Here is a 10525-nt window from a genome sequence, read left to right as displayed (position 1 = left end):
TATTACCATGGTAAATTTGTGGTTACTGCAGTTTTACTACAAATACTGTGATAAACTGTGGTTACTGTAATAAAACCATGGTTAATTTTTGTAAAAGGCTACCAGGCTGTTGTACCCTTAAAGGTGAAACTTTAGCATATTTTTTTCTGACAGATTTATTAACAGCAATTACAGAACATAACACAATCCATTTGAACTTTTTTTTAAGTCACATGCTCACCAAAGCTGCACTTATTTGAAAAAAAAAAAAAAACTTAAAAGCAGCAATATTGTGAAATATAACAATTAAAAATAAATATTTTCAATTTTAATATATTTTAAAATGTAATTTAAAATGCATCTGTGATCAAAGCTGAATTTTCAGCATCATTACTCCAGTCTTCAGTGTCACATGATCCTTCAGAAATAATTATATTATCATTTGCTGCTCAAGAAACATTTATTATTATTGCTACTTCATATTTGTGTGGAAACCGTGATGCATTTTTCAGAATTAATTGTATATATAGTAACAATGTTATGTAATGTAATGTAATAATGTGGCAATGGTTTCTTAAAATCTACTTCTGATGCTTTTGGGAAATGCAGCCCTATTTGAACAAGCACTGTGAGCCATGCGTCAGCAGCGAACGCTGTCTGTGATCGATTGGTTCTGTTTTTCAGCATTTGCGTGTCTTCCGATGAGCAGGAGAAATGGTTCTATCCAACACAATTATTCGCTAATATAGTCTATTTTTCCACTTAGAAGCTTAGTTTATGCACCGAATTTCTTGATAAATAAAATGAATGCTTAAAAAATCCACTTTAGAATCAATATTTTTATGTGAGGATCGTTCCTTTCGATACAACATCAGTACCGAAAGTATCGATACTTAAGGATCCATACCACTTATTTTGTTTTCGATACAATACCGATACTTTTAATAAACGATACTTCTAAACTGAACTTTTAAATTATGAAATGTATTAAATTAAATAACTTTTTTCCATTTTCCTAAGGGACTGCCAGTGACAGGCTGTTTTGCACCGCATAAAAGGCAACCTTTTTATTCTGACAGCTATGATTTATACTAACATTACAGAATAGAACATGATCAATATGAACTTTTAACGTTCAATTTAAATAAATGTAATTGCAAAAACTATGTAGGCTACAATTTCAGTTTATTTATTGTGAAATAACTCAAACATGTTTTTTCTGTTCTCTGATAAGCATTGTTCTGGGCTGCCGTTCCCAAAAGCGTAAATGATTTCTTATGATACTTTTGGGAGTGAACGCTCTCTGTGATTGATTGGTTTTGTCTTGCAACATTTGCGTGTTCAGATGAGCAGGAAAATAGTTCTATCCTACACAATTATTCGCTAACATAGGTTATTCGTCCAATTCAATGCATATTGTACGCATGAATTTTTTTATGATTTTAATGATGATTTAAAATACCTTAGTATCTATATTTTTTCTTTGAGTATCAATACTTTCGATACTCGCACATTTGCACATTTGGCTCAGAATGGATTTTGAAATTCACACCGCATTTTGCTAGTTATCACGCGGTATCACGATGAAAATGCAATCTCAATTGTCCTACCCGTAAGTCTAAATACATTTAGGAAAAATGGCATTTAAATGATCATTTTGCTACAGTTTTTGTTTGGACATGTTAAACATGTCTAATCAATTTGGGTAATACAATTTCATTTTAATTTATAAAATTTCAACTTATAAAGAGTTAAAATATGTTTTTAATTTACATATTAAAACTAGTGTAGAAAATGGCAAATGTAAATTATATAATTGAATTTTCATTTTCATTTTGCACTAAATGTTGCATATGGGAAAATGTAAATTTAAATACAGAAATACATTGCCATTTTACATATTGCATTGTCATTTTGCATATAACATTTCAAAATGAATTTTGCTACCCATATGCTTCCATAGTACGGTTCAGCATTAAAGATGAATTCTCAGCTGATCATCTGTAGTTCACCTGCAGCTGTAGATCAGCGTCTGAATCTTCATAAATCCTGCGAGCAACTCCACCATTTTCCAGTGACATCTTTGTCAGGAAGTCAAAGTTAACATCATATCCAAAACCAAGGCAATAGAGGGGAAACTTTGTCCCAATGGCCTTTTGCACATTGGCCATTATCTTCTCTATGTTGGTTTCACCTGTTGGAGAATTATTTTATTTTTTATTCTAATATTCAGACAACATGACAGAAATTCATGTAAACTGAGGATATAAGAGGAAAACGAAACAAACAAACAACAAAAATTCTTACAAAAAATGCTAAATGACTTTTGCCTAAATTATTTTTTAATGTGCCTCAGATGCTGATGTGGTGCAAAATTAAAACTGCCATTGACATCCTAACCTCAATTTTATCAGAAAAACAATGCAAAAATGCTCTTGTAAAAATCCGTTAAGTGAACAATCAAATATTTAAAAGTACTATTTTTTTTCCGTAAAATTAATTTTGAGCCCTAAAAATAAAACTAACTTTAAATGTGCTCAAAGACAGAACCGTTCAGCAATAAAGATGAATTCTCAGCTGATCATCTGTAGTTCACCTGCAGCTGTAGATCAGCGTCTGAATCTTCATAAATCCTGCGAGCAACTCCACCATTTTCCAGTGACATCTTTGTCAGGAAGTCAAAGTTAACATCATATCCAAAACCAAGGCAATAGAGGGGAAACTTTGTCCCAATGGCCTTTTGCACATTGGCCATTATCTTCTCTATGTTGGTTTCACCTGTTGGAGAATTATTTTATTTTTTATTCTAATATTCAGACAACATGACAGAAATTCATGTAAACTGAGGATATAAGAGGAAAACGAAACAAACAAACAACAAAAATTCTTACAAAAAATTTTTTAATGTGCCTCAGATGCTGATGTGGTGCAAAATTAAAACTTCCATTGACATCCTAACCTCAATTTTATCAGAAAAACAATGCAAAAATGCTCTTGTAAAAATCCGTTAAGTGAACAATCAAATATTTAAAAGTACTATTTTTTTTCCGTAAAATTAATTTTGGGGAAAAAATTATGGAAAAAATACAGTCACAAAAATGCTATTGTGTAATGTCTGAAACATACCCGCTGTATTTTTTAAACAGTATAAATGGTCTTTTTGACTGTTTTTTTCATCAGGCATTACAAACAATTATTATTTAGGTATGCTTGATTTTGTATGACAATGCATAGGAATCACAAAGTGAGAAAGAATATATCACATATTCATAAAAGTGCAAAAACCCAAGATGTGCTGACTGACAACATTAATGTTACTGATGCAGCTTTTCCTTTAGACAGCTAAATGTGGGCAGTGAGTGTTTGTATGTATCAGTGTTTCTGTGCCTGAAGTGGGATCTCCGTCAGTCAGCAGGATCAGGATGGAGGCTGTTCCCTCTCGTGGATGTCGATTGATCATGTCCACTCCTGCTAGAACTGCAGCGTTTATGTCTGTGGCTAAAGGAAGACCAAACATAGTTGTGTCACTGTGAGGTACAACGTTTTTACTCCTTATGTAGCATTAGTGCTGTAACTCACCTCCTCTATCTGTGATCTCATTCACGAAAGATTTCGCATTCCTCAGATTTGCCTCAGTAGCTTTGAGGAGCTCACGCTTCCATAAGTTAACTTCACTGTCAAAGGTGATCAATCCAAAGTGGTCATCCTCATCAAGATCACTCAAAACCCTTAGCAGTGCCAATCGAGTCTAAAGAATGACAACACATCTGAAAGTTATTCTTTCTTCATTAAGACTGCATACTCACATTTAACAGACATGGACAGTTTGTTACTACTTTAAAGAAAGCAACTTCACACTAACTTCAATACAGAAATCCCTGTCCTTTTAACATGAAAATGCAAAATGCTGCAATATCCTCCAAGAGTGGGTCAAGGGTTCAAGGGTTTTACTGTCAAAACATTTCATAGCTCATTATATGCTTTTGATTTGGCTGAAACGTTGACATTTACCTGTTCTATTTTTCTGCCGTGCATAGAACCACTCCGGTCAATGATAAACACCACATTTTTGGGAATACGTGGAACATCAGAGGGGGCAAAGTAGTGGACGAAATAGCCATTTGATACCTGAGAGAACAGAAAAATTCCAGTCTTTCAAAATGTTTGTTTTTGACATATTATTTTACTTTTTAAAGCATGTTATTTAAAATGTACCATGACTTCTCCTTTGGGATTTCGTCTCTCCACATCGTATGTTATGAGCAGGTCACCATTCAACCCATTTTCTCCACAGCTTTTACACTTGGTCTGTTGATCTTGAGTGGGGTATAAGGTCACCCATGCCTGAAATGATCAGTTTGTTCATCTGGTAACTATTTAAGTGTATGAGCATATTGAGAACATCTAAACTGTGTTTTAACCCTCATTTAAGTTCGTACTTCTTTGTCTGCTCTGGTGGTTTTGATGGCATTTGCCAGATCACCGGTGCTCAAATCTCCTTTCACCTCCAAGGAGGAAATTCCTGGTTTCTCTTGGATGTGCACATCCATCTAATGTGAGGAAAAGAAACATCATCTAACTATACCTTAAAATTGATTATTAATTTCTTCTTAATTTCTTCCATTACTTTGAAGTCAGCCACTGGCTGCATTGGTTGCGCATTGATGAGTAGCTCATATTTGCCGAGGCGACGCTTTAGCAGTTCCTCGTAGGTCAACTCAAAGGTCACTTTACTAAAAGCAGCCACTGTCACTGAGGTTTTAAAGTCTTCTAAAGTCCTTCCAACAGATCTGAAATAAAAACAGATACCAACATACTACTAATTATACTATAAATGGATATTTTTATGGACCTATATATTTTTAAATGTCCCGTACTTGATCTGTCCAGCACTTTGTCCTCGAGATACTGCTTGATTGTATTGCTGTTGAGCTTCCTCTTTTTCCATCACAACCCCATCATATGTTTTTCCCTCTATGGTCCTATGGAGAAAGTGACACTGATGTTCTCTTAATATACCAGAAACTTAAACTGTGTGTATTTCATTTAAAAAATATCCATCTCACTCAAATGGTAGCACCACTAAATAAGTTTGTTTGTATTAAAGCATCTGTACTGTTAGCTACTATACCTTGTACTTTAAAAAGTACATACATGTTATTTATTCTTAGACTAGTAGAAGGTATAATTTCTAAATCTTTATTTTGTTCTTGTTTGGCTGTATTATAAGATTTACCTGATCTGATGCCCACATGCTATAAATGGCTTATTTACCTCTTTATATAGGCCTAACACTACTCATGTTCACCTACATTCTGAATTTGCTGATGAAGGCATTCTTGGGAATCTTGACCTCAAACTGGATCTCTTGAGATTCATTCAGTGTGTTCGCAACACGGCTTGTGATGACTGTTGTGGCGTAGCGACTGGTGACCGTGGAGTTAATGTAGAAGCTGTATATATCCACATTTTGTTTCTGTTGAGACATTGAATAGTAAATATTAAAGTATTTTATCTCATATTAAAGTATGGTCAACGTGATTGGCTGGTGCACATTTACTCCTCCTTTTCACATAGGATTGCTCAAATATTTACTGCTCAAAAATGGCATGGAGAAAAGGCCTTTGGACTGAAAGACAAATACGTTTTGATGACTGTATCTCAGTGTACACAGTTGCGCAATAGATGGTTCTGTCGACTCAAACTGCATTTTTCTGTCAACAATGGCATTATAGACATAATCAAAATGAAAATGTCTAAACAGATAAACCAAGCAGCTGAGAATAGCTGATTTCGTACATTGCATTGTGGATTTGTTAAGAAAAAAGACAGAATATACAACAAGCTAAATCCTATTAAATATCAAAATACATGATACACTACTATTCGAAAGTTTGGGAACTAAATTTTTTTTTAAATGTATTTGAAAAAAGTCTATGCTCACTGAGGCTACATTTATTAAACCAAAAATACACATGAAAACAGTAATTTTGTAAAAACAGCCATTACTCCAGTGTTCTGTCACATGATCCTTCAAAAATCATTCTAATATGCCAATTTGCTGATCAAGAAACATTGTGTATTAATTAATGTAGCAAACAGTTGTGCTGCTTAATATTTTTGCTGAAATGTTATGTTTTTTCAGGATTTTTTTATGAATATGAAGTAAAAAAAAAAAAAAAAAAAATCTTTATTTGACCTAGACATGTTTCATCATAATAATTATCTTTATGGTGACTTTTGATCAATTGAATGATTAAAAGTATTATTAGTATCATTTAAATCTGATTAAAAAATTTTAACAATAGTGTATGTTCAACAAGTATGAAGTATATCTAGTTTGTCTAGACCTTGATCTCAAATACAGATATAAATATGTTGTTTTACCCTGATTTGGTAGAGTATTTAAGAATTTTGTCTTCTTCATCTTAAACAAAAATTTGCCCCTCACCTTCTTAACAGGGTCTGAAGAGGCTGAGATGAGAAAGACGCCCAAGAGAATCAACTGGAGAGCTGCTCGATCCATCATGACCTGCACAGGAAACTGACCTCGAAACACACACTGCCTTTAAACTCAAGTCCACAGCATGCTATTGGCTATTATTGACCAGATGAGGAAACCTCCCCCTTTATTTGCAATGAGAGTCTCTTGAACACCACATAACTAAATATCGAGGCATGCTTTTCACAAAATAACTGTCTAAAAAGGAGACAGAAACTCTTTTTTTCTTTCCAGAGCGTTTGGTAAATTCTCTAAATGAAAATGCCCCCCCAAAAAATTTTAATTCATTAAAAATCTTTTCAACAAACTCCACTGTTCAAGCATATTACTTTTCTCTCTCATGGTGGGTGAGGTCTTGCTCCCATGAAAACTTCACAGTTTCATGCCCATCAGTGTAGTTAATTTCATTAGTGCTGAGCAGCAGGTGGTGATTAGTTTTGTAATGAATTGAGCTTTGACTGAAGCCTTCTCCTCCAAATGACTCATGTTGCCCATTCATAAAGAACTCTGATTATAGACAAACATTACACTGCTTTAATACACATGAATAAATGAAAGCAATGTGATATTACTGTTTATAAAACAAACTGTACTAGAATGGATATCTGACCTGATGGGACATTCTGTTGGAGTCTGACTTTCTGAGCAAGAGGGACATCATAGCAAAGTGGCTTAGCATTACCAGAAGATTTCAAGATCCTAATGCTCCTCACTGAAGAACAAAAATCGAATGAAAGAATGAAAATAGGGACATATGATATCAGATACTTTACAAGATACTGTACTATATAAAATTAATACACACATGGCCCACATACACGGAGGAGAGGTTGTCAGAGGTTTCTGAGTTGTGCAATCGTAATATGGCTGAAAGTAGGTAAGAATCTGGCATAAGGAAGTAAGATGAAAAATCTATTTATATAATAATATTATTAAATATATGGCAAGCATATCAATGTGGTAGGTTCAGTGATTAAAGTTGTACCAAAATCATTGAAGTTATTCAAAACTGAACTCTTAAAAACGTCAACAGTTCACCAAGTAAAACCCAAAGAAGAAACAAACAAGAAGAAAAAACAAATTCACCTGCTCAATTTTTCGTCCGACATGGAGCCACTTTCATCAATGATAAACACCCCATTTTTGGGAATGCGCTGAATATCTGTAGGTGCAAAGTAGAGGACGAAGTAGACATTTGATACCTGAAAAATAATGATATTTGACAAGTAGGATTGAGCTCTAACTGTAAATGAATCATTCATGTCACTTTGTTGCTGTAAATCGGTGTCACTCAGTGAACACTTTCTGGTCATCATCACATTTGTCTTCCTGCAGTTTGTGACTGCATTGGTCAAATCCTTAGTGCTCAGACCACCTTTGACCTCCAAGAAGTAAATTCCTGGATTCTCATGGATGTGTATGTCAATCTAACCCAGGGGTAGGCAAGTTCGGTCCTAGAGAGCCGCAGTCCTGCAGAGTTCAGCTCCAACCCTGAAAACAAACCTCACCTGCCTATAGCCTTAATAATCCTGAAGACATTGATTAGCTTGTTCAGGTGTGTTTGATTAGGGTTGGAGCTGAACTCTGCAGGACTGCGGCTCTCTAGGACCGAACTTGCCTACCCCTGATCTAACCAAAATAAAATTCAGAAATCTTATATTTCTTTGTCTTTTTCCATTATGATGAACATAAACCCCATCTATAAACCATAATTACATCAAACTTGATGTGTTTCTTTGCATTGGTTGGGCATTGATGAGTAGCTCATATTTGCCGAGGCGACGCTTTAGCAGTTCCTCGTAGGTCAACTCAAAGGTCACTGTTGAGTGCTGCCCCTTTAAGAACGATGTTTCAGTGGACTCATGTGATCGCTGAGTGAGAAGGCACAGTAGAGAGAGAGGGCTGACAGAGAAAGGCCATGTTGTTCTGCTGTAGCTTGTTGAATTTCTAATGATTTCACATGAAAGTATGATTTAAACTATAAATTCCCAGCGTGGTGAGTAATGTTTCGTTGTTTAAGTAATCTGAGGTGACTGATATATCGCTATATAGATCGCTATTTGCGATTAGCGCCATTGCGCCTAAATGGTTAATATTATACGCTTTTGTTTGCTCTTTGTGTAGACATTTGTTTATGTTACTTGTTTAACTATTCATGCAATATGTTGCATTTAGTTAGTAAACAAAGTTTAACACAAGTCTGACGCGAGAGATTGTTCCAGAAATTCGTAGTGTATCACATGTGATAATACGTAATGCAAATGTGATATGTGAAACATTGCTAAATATTAATTGTGAACTGTTTTGTGTTTACAGTTTGACCGCACACGTATGCACATAAATGTACAAAAATTCTAAACTACAAGTAAACAACAACAACTACCAAAATGTGTACGGTGTGAGTTCTGCACTAGTGGAATAAAGGACAAAATCAAGTTAAATCAAGCTACTGAAGATGAGCCAGCTGTTGACCCGCCACAAACCATTCAAGCACATGCCACCAGAAAATGCATTGAAGTTAGTCAAAGGAAGATCGCACTTCCCATTCTGCCTGTAGTGGTTTCAGACAGACACAAACAATTCTCTATGAATGTTTTTGCTTAGCTTGACAGTGGCTCCAATGGGACCTTTGCTTCTAAGAAGCTAGCTCATGCTCTTAAACTGGAATCACGCAAAATGAACATTAAACTGAACACTATGGAGACCAAAAACCTCAACGTAGTCACCTTAGCAGTGCGGCTCTCTAGGACCGAACTTGCCTACCCCTGATCTAACCAAAATAAAATTCAGAAATCTTATATTTCTTTGTCTTTTTCCATTATGATGAACATAAACCCCATCTATAAACCATAATTACATCAAACTTGATGTGTTTCTTTGCATTGGTTGGGCATTGATGAGTAGCTCATATTTGCCGAGGCGACGCTTTAGCAGTTCCTCGTAGGTCAACTCAAAGGTCACTGTTGAGTGCTGCCCCTTTAAGAACGATGTTTCAGTGGACTCATGTGATCGCTGAGTGAGAAGGCACAGTAGAGAGAGAGGGCTGACAGAGAAAGGCCATGTTGTTCTGCTGTAGCTTGTTGAATTTCTAATGATTTCACATGAAAGTATGATTTAAACTATAAATTCCCAGCGTGGTGAGTAATGTTTCGTTGTTTAAGTAATCTGAGGTGACTGATATATCGCTATATAGATCGCTATTTGCGATTAGCGCCATTGCGCCTAAATGGTTAATATTATACGCTTTTGTTTGCTCTTTGTGTAGACATTTGTTTATGTTACTTGTTTAACTATTCATGCAATATGTTGCATTTAGTTAGTAAACAAAGTTTAACACAAGTCTGACGCGAGAGATTGTTCCAGAAATTCGTAGTGTATCACATGTGATAATACGTAATGCAAATGTGATATGTGAAACATTGCTAAATATTAATTGTGAACTGTTTTGTGTTTACAGTTTGACCGCACACGTATGCACATAAATGTACAAAAATTCTAAACTACAAGTAAACAACAACAACTACCAAAATGTGTACGGTGTGAGTTCTGCACTAGTGGAATAAAGGACAAAATCAAGTTAAATCAAGCTACTGAAGATGAGCCAGCTGTTGACCCGCCTTCAAGCACTCAAGCACATGCCACCAGAAAATGCATTGAAGTTAGTCAAAGGAAGATCGCACTTCCCATTCTGCCTGTAAGACAGACACATTCTCTATGAATGTTTTTGCTTTGCTTGACAGTGGCTCCAATGGGACCTTTGCTTCTAAGAAGCTAGTTCATGCACTTAAACTGGAATCACGCAAAATGAACATTAAACTGAACACTATGGAGACCAAAAACCTCAACGTAGTCACCTTAGCAGTGGATCTACAAGTTGAAGATGCTCAACAAAAGAACTCTTTCCTGATGAAAGGAGTGCTCTGTCGGGAACACCTGAACATAAGTCTGGACAGCTTAGTCACACAGCAGGAGGTGTTTCAGTGGCCACATCTGCGGGAAATTGCGGATGAAATCAGTTTACCTGATGCTGATCTAGCTGATGAC

At 35.5% G+C, this 10525-nt stretch overlaps 1 protein-coding gene and 1 long non-coding RNA gene across 2 annotated transcripts in view; both read right to left on the bottom strand.

The window, feature by feature from the left end:
- The window catches only part of LOC107581815 (inter-alpha-trypsin inhibitor heavy chain H3-like), a 17108-nt gene extending 10565 nt beyond the window's left edge, over positions 1–6543 (bottom strand). The window contains exons 1-10 of the mRNA XM_016267473.1: positions 6431–6543; positions 5292–5455; positions 4857–4961; positions 4607–4769; positions 4419–4529; positions 4195–4323; positions 3991–4107; positions 3559–3727; positions 3367–3477; positions 2576–2757 (exon numbers count right to left, since the gene is read on the bottom strand). Of these exons, the coding sequence (XP_016122959.1) occupies positions 2576–2757; positions 3367–3477; positions 3559–3727; positions 3991–4107; positions 4195–4323; positions 4419–4529; positions 4607–4769; positions 4857–4961; positions 5292–5455; positions 6431–6508 (1329 nt within the window). The 5' untranslated portion in view covers positions 6509–6543. The remainder of the gene's footprint in view (positions 1–2575; positions 2758–3366; positions 3478–3558; positions 3728–3990; positions 4108–4194; positions 4324–4418; positions 4530–4606; positions 4770–4856; positions 4962–5291; positions 5456–6430) is intronic.
- Positions 6544–7097: 554 nt separating this feature from the next.
- On the bottom strand, positions 7098–7669 carry LOC107582159 (uncharacterized). Its single transcript, XR_001608912.1, has 3 exons — positions 7568–7669; positions 7300–7366; positions 7098–7193 (listed from the first exon to the last, which is right to left on the bottom strand). It is a non-coding gene; the product is annotated as an uncharacterized lncRNA (long non-coding RNA).
- Between the last annotated feature and the right edge of the window lie 2856 nt (positions 7670–10525).

The sequence above is a fragment of the Sinocyclocheilus grahami genome, unplaced genomic scaffold (assembly GCF_001515645.1).
Source record: "Sinocyclocheilus grahami isolate Dianchi unplaced genomic scaffold, SAMN03320097.WGS_v1.1 scaffold3.1, whole genome shotgun sequence".
In the NCBI taxonomy this organism is placed as follows: domain Eukaryota; kingdom Metazoa; phylum Chordata; class Actinopteri; order Cypriniformes; family Cyprinidae; genus Sinocyclocheilus; species Sinocyclocheilus grahami.
This window is presented reverse-complemented; position numbering and strand designations above follow the sequence as displayed.